The 16,121-nt window shown below is 35.3% G+C and overlaps 1 protein-coding gene and 1 pseudogene across 4 annotated transcripts in view; one reads left to right on the forward strand and one right to left on the reverse strand.

The window, feature by feature from the left end:
- Positions 1-16,121, reverse strand: part of LOC139039790 (cytochrome P450 2C42-like) — a 226,130-nt pseudogene that overhangs the window by 172,603 nt on the left and 37,406 nt on the right.
- LOC106846082 (cytochrome P450 2C19-like) overlaps positions 1-16,121 on the forward strand; it is a 47,364-nt gene that overhangs the window by 11,458 nt on the left and 19,785 nt on the right. For 2 of the 4 annotated variants that reach the window (XR_006517049.2, XM_044753744.2), the window contains exons 6-7: positions 12,060-12,201; positions 15,056-15,328. Coding sequence is in view for 3 of the 4 variants with exons in the window: in XM_044753744.2 (XP_044609679.1) it covers positions 12,060-12,201; positions 15,056-15,294 (381 nt within the window). In the remaining variant the exon portion in view is untranslated. The remainder of the gene's footprint in view (positions 1-12,059; positions 12,202-15,055; positions 15,329-16,121) is intronic. The other 2 variants (XM_070486710.1, XM_044753734.2) reach the window with 1 other exon arrangement.

A 16,121-nucleotide genomic window follows, 5' to 3' on the forward strand; every position in this document is an offset into this window, starting at 1 on the left:
GAGGTCACCATTACCTTATTCAACCACTTTGTAGCACTAGCAAGATACGAAAAATCAGTTATTAGAGTAAGATGTGAAATCAAAGATGCTGAAGGAGATGATATTCAAAGTATTACCCATAGAATTTGAGCTAGACCTTCAAATCATGTGTTCTAGATGGAATAAAGTGAGAAGGTAAAATGATTTGAATAAATTGGAAGAGGTAAAAGGCAAATTTTTTAACTCTGTATTCTCTTCTTTTAGAGCAATGACATTCTTTTTGGGGTCCTGTTAATTTGAGAATCTGATTTAATATGTGAACACTTTTCCAGAAGAATGCACCTACATGAGTTCAGCATATTTTTACACAATTATTGGGGTTTCCTTGGTGCTGTGAAGCCTCTTCAGTAATCTCAGGTCAGGGAGAGCTCTAAGATCTTTGGTATTTATATTTCAAATAGTTATTTCCTGAGTACTATAAAAACAATATTGTTTCTCTGGACTCACAATGTGTTTAAGGTTCTGGTTAACTTATTTTTTGTAAGAGCTGGATTGAGATATCATTCACATATCATAGCACTTACCAATTGGAAATGCGCAATCTAATGGTTTTTAGTATATTTCTGGAGTTATGAAACCATCATCATAATCAATTTAAGAACATTTTCATCACTCTAGAAAGAAACTCCATACTCTTTAGCAGTCATCCCCCATTTTGTCCCAAATGTCCCAGCCCTAGGAAACCACCAATCTACTTTCAGTCTCTAGTATCTGCCTATTCTGAATGTTTTGTATAAGTCAAATTTACAATATGTGGTCTTTTCTGACTGGCTTCTTTCACTTAGCATAACTGAAAGCAGAGCTTTCAATTAGCATGTTTTCAATATTTATTATCATAGTAGCATGTATCAGGACTTCATTCCTTTTTATAGATTAATATTCCATTGTATGAGTATACCTTATTTTATTTATTCATTCATCAATTAATGGACATTTCACTTTTTCCATTTTTGCTGTTATGAATAATGCTTCTATAAACATTCATGCACAAGCTTTTGTGTAGACATATGTTTTTATTTCTTTTGAATATATACCTAGAAGTGGAAATCCTGGGTCAAATCAAAACTTTATTTTTAACCTTTTGAGGAATTGTGGCTGGAACAAAAATCTAAATGGAAGAGCTAAACTTGTAAAAGTCTTAGAACAAAACACAGGCAGAAATGCAGCTGCAGCATGCTCATATTCCCAGTGTATAATGGTTCTAATTTCTCCATGTCCACATCAACACTTATTACCTGTAGTTTTGATTATAGCAATCCTAATGAATGTGAAATGATCTCTCATTTTAGTTTTGCTTTGCATTTTTCCTGGTGGTTAATGATGTTGAGCATCTTTTCATGGTTTTATTAGCCACTTGAACATACACTTTGGAGTCATATCTCTTCAGATTATTTGCTTGCTTACTCCAAGGTTATTTATTTTTATTGTTAACTTGTAAGGGTTCTTATGTATTCTAGATAGAAATCCCTTATCAGATATTTTGCCAATATTTTATCCATTTTGTGGGTTATATTTGGTTTCTTGGTGTTGTCATTTGAAGTGTCAAATTTTTAAATTTTGATGAAGTCCACTTTACCTGTTTTTTCTTTGGTTGCTTGTGGTTTTGGTGTCATATAAAAAAATACCTAATATAAGATCACAAAGACTTATGCCTGTATTTTCTTCTAACAACTGTATAGTTTAAGCTCTGTCATTTAGGCCTACAATCCATTTTAAACTGATTATGTATATGGGAGGAGTTTCAAGATGGTGGCATAGGAAGATCTTGAACTCACTTCCTAACCTAGACACCAAATCTACAACTGCATTTGGAATAATTCCCTCTGAAATGGACTTGAATATTGGATGAACAGAGCCTCCACAACAAATGATAAAAGGACTGAGTCAAGATAAGTACAAGAGGCAGAGTCATGGGCTTGCCAAAGAACAACACCACAACCACAGCAATCCACAATCAGAGAGATCTCAAAAGTATGAAATGTTTCCCTGAGGAGCAAGGGGTTTAAGCTCCACGTCAGTCACCACAATCTTTAGATTCTACATAGGACAAGTTCCCCAAACACTGGGCTTTGAAAATCAATGGGAATTATGTCCAGGGAAATCATAAAACTATAAGAAATGTAAAACTCACTTTTAAAGTGCTGGCATGGAAATTCACTTAACCTGGAAAAAAGTACAAAAACACTAGTTTGAAATGCACAGAACATAGGTAAAAAAGACTCATTTCTGACTTTAAAGCTTTGGCCACAGAGGCACAAATCAGCTGAGACTCCCTTCCAGGGACTGAGACACTAATAGGAGCCATCTTTGTGATTTCAGTATATCTTTCTAATACCAGCATTGCTGGGTGCCATTTTTCAACTCTCCCTCTAATCTGCTAGTGCAAGTGAGTGCATCCCACTGAAAATCCCACCTGCCAAATCACTGCTGCAGTAAAAGACATGCCTCTCAGACAGGCAAGGAGCCAGTCCTTCCCACAAATGCGTTGTAGCAGTCACTGATGCACCTGGCAGATGGCCATGGGCTATCCCCATCAACCAACATGCCAAAATAGTCACATAGGCACCTAGCAGCAGGCATGGGGCCAACCCCACTTGCCAATGTGCTGGAGCAGATATGGGTGCAACTAGAAGCTGGGTCAGGGGCCTGTCCTGCCTACCAATGCATCACGGTGGTTGCAACTCCACCCTGAAGTGAACTGGGACCAGACCCGTGATCAACATGCCACAGTCAAGGCCCAGACACAACAGGAAGCTCATGCCTTGAATGCCTGGAACAGATGGTCAGGGAAGACTGTGCTTCAGTATCCCATAGGAAATCTATATAAGGACACTCCTTCAAGACTGGGAGAGGTAGGTGATTTAGCTAATATATAGAAAAAAAAACTCAGTGAGTTGGGCAAAGTGAGGAGACAGAGGAATATGTCCCAAACAAAAGAACAAGACAAAACATCAGAAAAAGAACTAAGCAAAATGGAGATAAGCAATCTATCTTATAAAGAGTTCAAAGTAATGGTCATCAGAATGCTCACTGAACTTGGGAGGAGAATGAATGAATACAGTAGGAGCTTCTACATAGAGATAGTAAATATAAGAAAGAACGAGTCAGAGCTGAAAAATAAGATAACTGAAATGAAAAACACACCAGATGGAATCAACAATAGACTAGATGATACAGAAGAATAGATCAGTGACCTTGAAGACAAGGTAGTATAAATTAATCAGAATAGAAAAGAGAAAAAAGGATTAAGAAAAATAAGAATAGTCTAGGAACCTATGGGGCAACATCAAGTATACCAACATTCACATTCTATAATAGGTTCCAAATGAGAACAGAAAGAGAAAGGGGCAGAAAAGCTATTTGAAGAAATAATGGTGAAAAAGTTCTCTAACCTGTGGAAGGAAACAGAAACCCAAGCACAGGAACCACAGAGAGTCCCAAACAAGACAAACCCAAAGAGATCTACACCAAAACAAATTATAATTAAAACATCTAAAGTTAAAAATAATCTTAAAAGCAGCAAGAGAAAAACAAATAGTTACATACAAGGAAACACCCATAAGACCATCAGCAGGTTTTTCAGCAGAAACTTTACAGGCCAAAATGGAATGGCATGACTTATTGAAAGCACTGAAAGGAAAACCTTACAACCCAGAATACTTTACCTGGCAAGGTTATCATTCAGAATTGAAGGAGAGATAAAGAGTTTCCCAGATAAGCAAAAGCTGAAGGATTCATCACCACTGAATAACCTTACAAGAAATGTTAAAGGGACTTCTTTAAGTGAAGAAGAAAAGACCGTAACTTGAAATAAGAAAATATGTGAAAGAGAAAATCTTGCTGATAAAGGCAAATATAGAGGAAAGGTAATGGGTAAATCACTTATAAAGTTAGTAGGAAGGAGAAAAGACAAAACTGGTAAAATCAATAATAGCTACAATAATTAGTTAATGGACACAAAAAAAGAAAAATATGTACAGTATGACATCAAAAAAGACATGGGGAGAGTAAAAATGTAGAGCTTTTAGGATGAATTTGAACATAAGCTACCTCCACTTTAACATAGACTGCCACATATATAGGTTGTTATATGTGAACCTCATGGTAATCACAAACCAAAAACCTATAATGGATACACAAAACCAAAGAGAAAGAACTCCAAATAAAACTAAAGGAACTAAAGAAGGTCATCGACCCACAAGAGAAAAGAGCAAGAGAAGAAGAAAGGAATAGAGAAGAACTACAAAAACAACCAGAAAACAATTAGCAAAATGTCAGTAAGCACATACCTATCAATAATCATGTTAAACGTACATGGACTAAATGTTCCAATCAAAAGACATAGGGTGGCTGAATGGATAAAAGAACAAGACTCATCTATATGCTACCTACAAGAGACTCACTTCCAATCTAAGAACACACAGATGAAAAGTGAAGGGATGGAAAAAAGATACTTCATTCAAATGGAAATGATAGGAAAGCAAGGATAGCAATATTTATATAAGAAAAAATAGAATTTAAAACAGAGACAGTAACAAAAGACAAAGAAGGGCATGCCATGATAAGAAAGGAGTCAATCTAACAAGAGAATATAACATTTATAAACAGTTATGCATTCAAAGTAGGAGCACCTAAAAATGTAAAGCAAACAGCCAACATAAGATAGAAATTGACACTAATACAATAATACTAGAGGATTTTAATACCATACTTACATCAACAGATAGATGATTGAGATACAAAATCAATGAAGAAATGGTGACTTTAAATGACACATTAGACTTAACAGATGGATTTAACAGGTCTGTACAGAATATTCCATCCCAAAACTGCACATACATACTTTTTCCAAGTGCACATGGAACATTCTCCACGTTAGACCACATGTTTGGCTACAAAACAAGTCTCAAGAAATTTAAGAAAATTGAAATTACATCAAGCATCTTTTCTGTCACAATGGTATGAAACAAGACATCAATTACAAGAAGAAAACTGGAAAACATACAACATGTGAAGACTAAACAACATGTTACTGAACTACCAATAGGTCAAAGAAGAAATAAAAAAATACATTAAGACAAATGAAAATGGAAACAAACCTTTCCAAAATTTAGAAGATGCAACAAAAGTAGTTCTAAGAGGGATATTTTTAGTGATACAGGACTACCTGAAGAAACAAGAAAAATCTCAATCTAACCTTACACCTAAAGGAACAAGAATAAGAACAAACAAAGCCCAAAGTTAGTAGAAGGAAGAAAATAATAAAGATCTGAGTGAAAATAAATAAAATAGAGACTAAGAAAACAATAGAAAAGATCAATGAAACTAAGAGCTGACTGTTTGAAAAAATAAAGTTGATAAACTTTTAGCTAAACTCATCAAGAAAAGAAGAGAGGCCCTACATTAGTAAAAAGCAAACGAAAGGGGAGAAGTTACAACTGATACCACAGGAAAACAAAGGATCATAAGACACTACTATTGACAATTATATGCCAACAAATTGGACAGCCTGGAAGAAGTGGATAAATTCCGAGAAACATGCAATCTCCCAAAACAAAATCAGGAAGAAATAGAAAATCTGAACAGAGTGATTATTAGCAATGAAATTGAATCAAAAAGTTCCCAACAAATAAAAGTCTAGGCCCAGATTGCTTCACAGGTGAATTCCACCATACATTTCAAGAGGAGTTAATACCTATCCTTCTCAAATTATTCCAAAAAATTGAAGAAGCAATACTTCCAAATACATGTTTTTGTTGAGTTCGTGATAGTTTACATCATTGTGAAATTTCAATTGTACATTGTTTCTTGTCCATCACCATAAAAGTGCCCCCATCACTCCTTGTCCCCACCCCCCAACCCCCTTCCCTTGGTAATCAATGAACTGTTCTCTTTGCCCATGTGTTTAGCTACCACATATGAGTGAAATCATATGATGTTTGTCTTTCTCATTATGGCTTATTTTGCTTAACGCAATACCCTCCAGGTCTATCCATGTTATTACAAATGGGATGATTTTTGTCTTTTTTATGGCTGAATAATATTCCATTGTGTGTTTGTGTGTGTGTGTGTGTGTGTGTGTGTGTGTGTGTGTGTGTATACCGCATCTTTATCCCATCATCAGTTGATAGGCATTTGGATTGCTTCCATGTCTTGGCTAATGTGAATAGTGCTGCAATAAACATAGAGGTACATAGGTTACTTTGGATTGTTGATTTCAAGTTGTTTGGATAGATATCCAGTAGCGGGATAGCTGGATCATATGGTATTTCTATTTTTAGATTTTCAGGAATCTCCATACTGTTTTCCATAGTGGCTGCACCAGTTTGCATTCCCACCAGCAGTGTATGAGGGTTCACTTTTCTCCACACCTTTCCAACATTTGTTATTTTTAGTCTTAGTGATTATAGCCATTTTAACAGGTGTAAGGTGGTATCTTAGTGTATTTTTATTTGCATTTCCCTGATGATTAGTGATGTTAAACATCTTTTCATGTCCTTATTGGCCATCTGTATATCTTCATGGGAAAACTGTCTGCTCATATCCTCTGCCCGTTTTTTGATCAGGCTGTTTGGTTTTTTTGTTGCTCAGTTGTGTGAGTTCTTTATATATTATGGAGATTAACCCCCTGTTGGAAGTATGATTTGCAAATATTTTCTCCCAATTGGTGGGTTGTCTTTTTGTTTTGATCTTAGTTTCCTTTGCCTTGCAGAAGCTGTTTAGTCTGATGAAGTCCCACTTGTTTATTTTTTCTTTTGTTTCCCTTGTCTGAGAAGACATGGTATTTGAAAAGATCCTTTTAAATTCAATGTCAAAGAGTGTACTATCTATAATTTCTTCCAGAATCTTTGTGGTTTCAGGTTTTATCTTTAAGTCTTTGATCCGTTTGGAGTTTATTTTTGTGTATGGCATGAGATAATGGTCTACTTTGATTCATTTGCAAGTGGTTATCCAGATTTCCCAGAACCATTTATTGAAGAGACTATCTTTTCTCCATTGTATGTTAAATATATTTTACAAACCAGTATTACACTGATACCAATACCAGACAAAACACTATTAAAAAATAAAAGAAAATTAAAAGCCAATATCCTTGATGAATATGGATGTAAAAATCCTCAACAAAATTTTGGAATATCGAATTCAACAATAATTAATTGATAATTGACAATTAAAATGAACATACACTATAGTCAATTGGGATTCATTCCAAGAATGCAAGGAGGGTTCAACATCTGCAAATCAATCAATGTGATACACCACATTAACAAAATGAAGGACAAAATGCTTATGATCATCTCAAAGGATTCAGAAAATGCATTTTGCAAAATTCAGCATACATTTATGATAAAGGCTTTCAACAACAGGGGTATAAAGAAAACATACTTAACATAATTAAGGCTCTATATGACAAACCCACAGCAAATATTGTACTCAACAATGAAAAGCTGAAAGTCTTTCCTGTAAGTCCTGTAAGATCAAGAACAAGAGAAAGATGCCACCTCATGTCACTTTTATTCTACATAGTTTTACAAGTCCTGGCCAGAGCATTTTTGCAAGGAAAAGAAATAAAAGGAATTTATTTTGTAAAGTAAAAAGTAAGGCTGTCACTATTTGCATATGACATGATCCCATATAGAGAAAACCCTAAGAAATCAGCCAAAAAACTATTAGAACTAAGAAATTAATTCAGTAAACTTGCAGGACATAAAAATAACATACAGAAATCTGTTGCATTTTATACAATAATAGCAAACTATCAGAAGGAAAAATTAAGAAAAGAATCCCATTTACAATTGCAACAAAAAGAATAAAAGACCTAGAAACAAATTTAACTAAAGAAGTGAAAGAACTGTACTTTTAAAACTACAAGACATTGATGAAAGAAATTGAAGATGACACAAATAAATAGAAAGATTTACCATGTTCATGGATTGGAAGAATGAAGATTGTTAAAATGTTCATACTACCCAAAGCAATTTACAGATTTAGTGCAATCACTGTCAAAATACCAATGGCATTTTTCACAGTAATAGAACAAATAATTCTAAAATTTATATGGAACCACAAGAGACCCTGAACAGCAGAGGCAATTCTGAGAAACAATAACAAACCTGGAGTTATCACACTACTTTATTTCAAAATATGCTACAAAGCTATAGCAATCAAACAGTATGGTACTGGCAAAAAATCAGACACATAGATCAATGACACAGAATAGAGAACCTAAAAATAAATCCACACATGTATAATCAACTAATCTTTGACAAAGGAGGCAAGAATATATGATTGGCAAAAGACAGTCTCTTCAATAAATGGTGTTGTGAAAACTGGGTAGCCACATACAAATAATGAAACAATCTTACACCATCTACAAAAATGAAATGAATTAAAGACCCAGATGGCCTATAATTATGTCTCATTATTTTTTCTTGAGCCTGTGCCCCTGACTGTGAACTTCACCAGAACTTCTCAGTTTTTCTTCTCTCTCCTTAGGTGGAATAGAATGGATAGATGAGACTGGGATTGTGTATTTCTTTTCTCTCTTGTGGAAGCCTATAGCTAGCTGGAGTTGGATATTCCCTCTCCCAAAGTATAATAGGCTCTGATAAAACCCAAGCAGATGAGGCTGTGGTGAAGCAGTTTATTCTGAAAGCAGACCTTGTGAAGAACAACAGAATGCTCTGGCATATTTCAAAATGGTTCCTTTTCTCTTCTTGCCAGAAATGAGAGGATACTTTTCCCTGCTATACTTTTAGAGTTCCTGAAAGTAAAACTGACAGAAATGTGGGTCCTTATATGATTGGGTTCCCCCGGAGTTTTTAACTCTCAGACTTGTCCACACTAAACCTCCAGCAATTTGTAATTGCAGTTTAGGTTTTGCAGTTTAGGTTTTCCTACCCTTGTGCTGGTTCCCACAGAGGTTTTGGCTCATGGGTTTCTGTTCTGCTAAGTCATGGTTCTTTGTATCTTCTTGTCTGTCCCTCCAATTTTGGAAGCAGTGGTTTTCCCTCTGATTTCGCTTATCTGATGGATCTAAAAAGAGTTGTTTATTTCCCAGTTTGTACAGATTTTTATTTGTTGTTAGGATGGAGTGGCAATTTCTAAGCTCCTTACATGCCAGGACAGAAATTGGAATCTTATTAATATTTTTGATGATCCTTTGACATGATAAGTCATTTTTCTGTTGCTGCCTTAAATATATTTTTCCCTCTGTCTTCCGGCCGCCACTGTTTCTGATGAGAAATCAGCTCTTATGGTTTTTATGATCTTTTGTACATGATAAGAAAATTTCTCTTTCTGCTTTCAGAATGCTTTGTGCATGTTGTTATTTCTCATGGTATCTCTTAATCTCTGTTCATTATTCTTCATTCTTTTGTCTTTATGCTATTCCAACTGGGTAATTCCAGTTTCACTGTCTTTACGTTTGTTGTTTCTTTCTTCTACCTGCTCAAATCAGCTGTTGAACCATTCTAGTGAATTTTTAAAAGTTGTTCAGCTATTATACATTTTATCTCTAGAATTTATATATGTATTTATATTTATATTTTCTATCTCTTTATTCACATATTCTACTTGCTCATTAACATTCTCCTAGTTTCCTTTAGCTCCTCTCCCATGGTTTCTCTCAGCTCTTTGAGCATATTTAAGACATTTAATTTAAGGTTTTTATGCAGTAAATCCAATATACAGGCTTCCTCAGGGATGATTTCTATTTTTTTCCCAGTTAATGGGGCATACTTGCCTATTTCTTTGAATGCCTTGTGATTTTGGTTGAGAACAGAGCATTTGCAATATTGTAATATGGTAACTTTGGAAATGAGATTCTTTCTGCTCCCAGGGATTGCTGTTACTTGATGAAGTCTTCGGTAATCTATTTCTTTAGTGATTTTTCTAAACAGTTTTTCTCATCTTATGTGGTCACTGAAGTCTCTGATCTGTGAGTTCCACAGTCAGTGACCTGGCAGAGATTTTCTTAAATGCCTGAATCTAATACGAATAGAAAACAAATTCTCTCCATTTAAATTATCTTAGCCAATGTCACAGAGGCAGTTTGTTCAACCTGTGGGAATTTGTACAATGGCCAGCCTCTGTGCTGGCCCCTCAGTGATCAAAAGCAAGCAATCAACACATACTCCTGATTTTTGTAAGACAAGGTCCTTATTGTCCACACTAGGACTAGCAACCTGCAACAGTTTTGTGGGCCACCGTCCTCAGGGCTGCCTGCAGGGGAGCTGGTGTGTGAAGAATAGTAGTTGGTATGCCAGATACTGAAATTTATCAACTTCATTCTGATCAAGCACTCTCATGCATTCTGTAAGTGTTCAACTAGACTCCAGATTCCCAAAATAGTTTTTTCAGACAGTTCATACAAGGTCCATGGTTGGTTCGGTGGAAGGAACAATTCTTGGTACTTACTACTCTGCCATCTTTGTGGCATTACTCTAGTAAATCCAACTTAATAATAATAAGTGTTTTGATTCATGACATGGAATTTGTTTCTATTATTTAGGTCTTCTCTGATTTCTTTCAACATTGCTTTATATATTCTAGCTTACTTTTGATTGGATATGTGCACATAGCCGTTAAATACCCAAATTCACATCAACAGATAAAACATTAATATTGCTTTATGAGTACTCTGCTCTTCTTACTGATTTTAATGTAGTTTAGATTTGACAAGCTTAGAAAAGTGTGGAAAGCCAATGTTAATAAGGGAGATGACTGTCTATGTCTAGGAAGTACACCTGTTCAGAAGGTTAAGTCTTTCTTACTGATGTTGATTGCATAATATTAGACATTCCACAGGTCACCTGGAGATTATAAGCGCAACATCAAATTAATGCTGACCTAGGGTCTGATTAGAATATATATAAGAGAGAGAGGGAGACAGAGAGATAGATTTTTTGACCGTCTAGTCAAAATTTAAAATTAACCCTTTGTTGTCAATTCTGTGTCACATAATCCCATTAGTCCTAAACCAAACTTAGTTGTCCTTATCAGGTGCTTTCCCTCTTCCAAAAACCAGTTAATGAGAACTCCATTTAGTCAGTTCCTTGTCCTGCTCTACCTTTACCCTCAATTTCATCTCTTCTGAGAAATTAATGCCCAAACTCTCTGTCTTCATGTTTGAGGTGTTCCTTGTATTTTTAATTCCTATGCATTCCTGCACCTATTTCCTGGAACAAGTTGCCTATCACCTCACAGATGAAATATAATGGTGGTCAGCCCCTTCTTGTCTTTGTGAATCCGTTCTCTTTGCCTATAATCTGCCTTAAGATGTGCTGCCATATTAGCTTTGGCACAATTTCAACTTCATAATGAGTCTGTAGGTAATACTGAGTCCAATTAAATTCTTAACAGAGAAGAGAATTGCATACTTTTGATTTATTCTTATTACATCTTCCATGGTATGGCCTTAATTGAGCCATTTATCTCAAATAATATTATGTTTGTTTGCAAATAAGAGAAAATTCAACTAATAATGTCTTAAACAAATAGCTTGTTTATTTATCTTACCTAAAAGGAGTCTTGTGGTCAGCCAGTATAAGGTTAGTGCAGTAGCCCTGAAACATCACAGACTCAGACACTTTACATTTTCCTTCGCCATACTTAGTATACAGGCCTTCATCTTTATGCTTAAATACTGCTGTACCAAGATGTTGTCTACCTCACCTCCACTTTCACATCTGTATTTTGAGTAAGAAGCAGGAAAGAGAAGTGGCTCCTCCAGGCTTTTGCATAATCTCACTCACAAGAAACATATATTACCTGGCTGACCAACTGCAAAAAGGATGGTGAATATAATTTTTAGGCAAGAAAGCAGTAAGGGGGTAAGAAATGAAGACTGGCTCTACTATTCTGCAGTCTATGATACCATACAGCAGCTTTTTCTAATACTTCACTATTCAGCTTCAATCATGGCTTGATTTTATAACAATCTAAGTTATTTTATATTCATTGTAAATAAATATGCTGGCAAACTAATTTGTCAAATAATTGTACTAAATCATTCCTAGGAAAAGCACAATCTACATTCTGAGTTTACTATTGAAAATTTGTTATACACTGCAAGTGATTTATTTGCTGCTGGGATACATACAACAGCAACCACCTTGAGATATGGACTCCTGCTTCTAATAAAGCACCCAGAGGTAACAGGTATGGCTACACGTGATGAACAGGGAGAACTTCAGAATAGAAATCTGGCAAGGCACTGTTAGTGTCCTCTATCTTATTTCTCTTAGAGAAGCTTCCTTATTGAAATTTCTATGCAACTTTTTGTAATTTGTCCAAATTGAATGAAGAGACAAAAATGACGCAACTTTGCACAACAGAGGATGGTGACTGAGAGAAGTGAAGGACAGTGTAGGTAGTAGGAAATCAATAAAGTTTTGGTGAACTGCCTGGATTCCATTTGCGGGGGGTGATTTGTGTCAGGCAACAGCCATCATGAATTGGCCTAACATTACATATTAGTTTTCTTAAGAAGAGGCCACTTTGAATGGTAGATATGTTCTTGAAGAACTCTTTCCTTATTCTGAAAATACAGTGTTCTGATGCTTGGGTAGGGAAGATGGAATCTCTTTTTATAGAAGCATAAGTGGAAATTCTAGAAATCGATTGAACTTGGGAAAATTTGTACAGTCTGAGAAATAGTCTAAAAGTTTAGATAAATAAGAAAAGTGTTATTATTTAGGGAGAAGGCACACCCAAAGGAATTTTATTATTTCAGAAGTCTGTTTCCAGGAAACTGGGCTTGACAAAATAAGAATTTTAGGGAGCAAATAATTTTATCTTTTATGAACAATTTTATTTTACAAATTTACCTCAAAGGAGTTCTAGTCGTGCATAGTAGACTAGAAGCATCCATTATCTTTTCTTGTGTCAGGATCTCATTGAAATGATTATAAACTAGTTACAAATGAGAATTAATTAGTCCATTGAAGGTGGAGAAGAGGAGTACAAAAGCAGCCAACAAGTCTTCAACGAATTTCTGAAACACAGAGAGCAGAAGGGAGGATGATTACTCCAGCAGAGATGATGAAATGGTAACTTAAATGTCAGAAGAAGATTTATCAACAGGGAAAACCTAATTTTTGTCCCTAAAATCCCCAAAATTTTCACTATTTGGAAATACCAAGTGTCTAATAAATTAGGGGAGAATGAGCCAGAAGGTAAGAGGCTTCCCTCTACAATGTGAACAGGTTTGTACAATTGTACAGGTTCTCTCTACAATTTTTTTGAGCAGGTAATTGTTTTCCTCTCACAGGAAAGAGAGACTTTCCAAAGGAAAGACCTACATTTTCTACCATTGAGATAGAACATTTTCTCCAAGTGTTCAGCAGAGTAAACAAAATAAATCATTGGGCCAGCCTGGTGGCACAGTGGTTAAGTGTAAACATGTTGCTTTAGTGGCCCAGGGTTCACTGGTTCAGATCCCGGGTGCAGACATGGCACCACGTGGCAAGCCACGCTGTGGTAGGCGTCCCACATATAAAGTAGAGGAGGATGGGCACGGATGTTAGCTCAGGGCCAGTCTTCCTCAGAAAAAAAAGAGGAAGATTGGCAGATGTTAGCTGAGGGCTAATCTCCCTCAGAAAAAAAAAAAAGTTTCAAAAAGAAATAAATCATGAATCCCAAGAGACAGGGTCATGAAATTTCAGAACATCAGCGAAAAGTTAAAATCATGAACATTTTCAGAGATAAATCAGGTTCTCTATATATAAATGATTAGGAATCTGAATGGTATCAGAATTCTCAAGTGCAACTATCATCTTGTGTATTAATAGAAAAGGATAATTTCAGATGCGCATGTTTGCCAAAAATTTAACTCCCTTTTTCCACTTTCTCAGAAAGATACTGGAAGATATGCTCTGTCTAAATATTAGAAACCAAGTCTGTCATAGTCATGGGCTCCAGGAATCAGAAGACCTCATGTAGGAGGATGGAATTTTCAGGGAGGGTACTCAGGCCCAGACCTGGGAAACAACCAGTTTACATTGTACTAGATAGATAAGAAGGTGTGAGAGAAGTTAAGTTAATAAAAGCGAAGTGACTGATAATGTGAGGTTTGAGTATTTGGAAAATCATTACTAGGAGTTTAAAACCTCTGCCTGAACATTTGAAAATAATTCTAAATAGTCAACTAGAAATTTAGGAATTGATATAAATTGTTCAAAGATAAGTTTAAAAATATGTAGAATGAATAATAATCATGATTATCTTACCAGTGAAGAATATTTATGTGGCTATAGTGGTGTAAACAATGCACATTGATATAATCAAAATTATGATCAAAATATATAGACAAGAGTGGATTGAAGGGAATTGTGTGTCTGTGTGTGTTTGTGTGTGTGTGTGTATCTCTTCATGTGTATTTTGCATGGACTGGAAGTAGAGATGTATATCCTCATCTCTCATACCAGGACTTCATTAAATATTGCCTAAAATTAGATAAATGAATAAATAGAGGCAGAAATGGAGTCATTATTTAGAAATACGTATATGAATTTGAGAAGAAACTGTAAGAATGATTTAAAGAGGCTGAACCTGGGGAGTTGGAGGTTGAAGGGGGTACCACTGCAAGTTGCATACACACACATGCAAGCAGGCATACACAAAGAGATACATATATGTAGATCAATTAGTAGAATTTAATGTATTATTTTGACATAAATTAACATTTATTTCTATTTTTCCTTATGTAGTGACAGTAATTTCTTGAGTTAATTATGTGATAAGTGTTCATATTTTGAAAAATTTAATCATTTCTGTTTGTATTAATTATACTTCATGGTATTATATAGGTATGTAGAGATATATATAATACCTAGATTGTAGGAGAGTTATATGTTTCTATATTATAACAATTCTCTATGTCTAGTTGCACTTCTGGACATATATGTTTATAATGATGTTCGGACACCTTCGTAATTCTTAATGTAACACTGAATTGCTGTGGCAAGTGTGTCATTTTACTCCTTTTCCATCAGTCTTCCTTGTATCTTATCAGCTAAAGTCCAGGAAGAGATTGACCGTGTGATTGGCAGACACCGAAGCCCCTGCATGCAGGACAGGAGCCACATGCCCTACATGGATGCTGTGGTGCATGAGATACAGAGATACATTGACCTCGTTCCCACCAACTTGCCTCATGCAGTGACACGTGATGTAAAGTTCAGAAACTACCTCATCCCCAACGTAAGATTTCTTTCTCTTATATTGACCTCACTGCTCCTGAAGTTCCCATAGCCACAACGTGGTTCCACTCTTCTACCAATACAAGGTGAGAGAAACGCAAAAATCATACATTTGGCAGGTTGAAGGACTTTGTGTTGTATCCACTGGGCTATAAAGCTTTATAACAGGTCTTGGTAGCTGGCAGTGTAAGTCTTCCAAATTTCTTCTGCTTCTTCATTATTCTTTTGCTTACTCTTAGCTGTTTACGTTTCCAAATACATTTTAGTTTCAGTTTGTGAATTTCGCAAAACACTTTCCTGGGATTTTATCAGGGTGACATTAAATCTACAGATCAGTTTGAAAAGAATTGGCATCTTGAAAATAATTGACATGTTGAATCTTTCAATTCATGAATATGGCATGTGCTTCCAACTTATTTGAGCTTTCTTATTTTTTTCAATAATGTTTCCTTTACAGTGCAACAGCTTGCACATCTTCTGTTAGTTTTTTTCCCAGGAATTAACATTTTTGACACTATTATCAATTCTATAATTTTAAAAAATGCATTTTCTATTTCTTCACATCTAGTATACAGAAATGTAATAAATTTTATTGTTTTGATGACCTTTCCTGTAATAACCTTGCTAAATTGACTAATCACTGCTAAGAATTTGTGTGTAGATTCATCTGGAATTTCTATGTACACAATCCTGCTGGCTGGGTTAGTACTTTTTTAATTGCGGTATAATTGACATACAACATTATATGAGGTTCAGGTGTACAACATAATGATTCAATACTTGTATACACTGTAAAACCATCACCACAATAAATCTAGTTACCAACTGTCACCATAAAAAGTTAACAAATTTTTTTTCCTGTGATGAGAGTTTTAAGAT

Source organism: Equus asinus, chromosome 2, assembly GCF_041296235.1.
Source record: "Equus asinus isolate D_3611 breed Donkey chromosome 2, EquAss-T2T_v2, whole genome shotgun sequence".
Classification (NCBI taxonomy): Eukaryota; Metazoa; Chordata; class Mammalia; order Perissodactyla; family Equidae; genus Equus; species Equus asinus.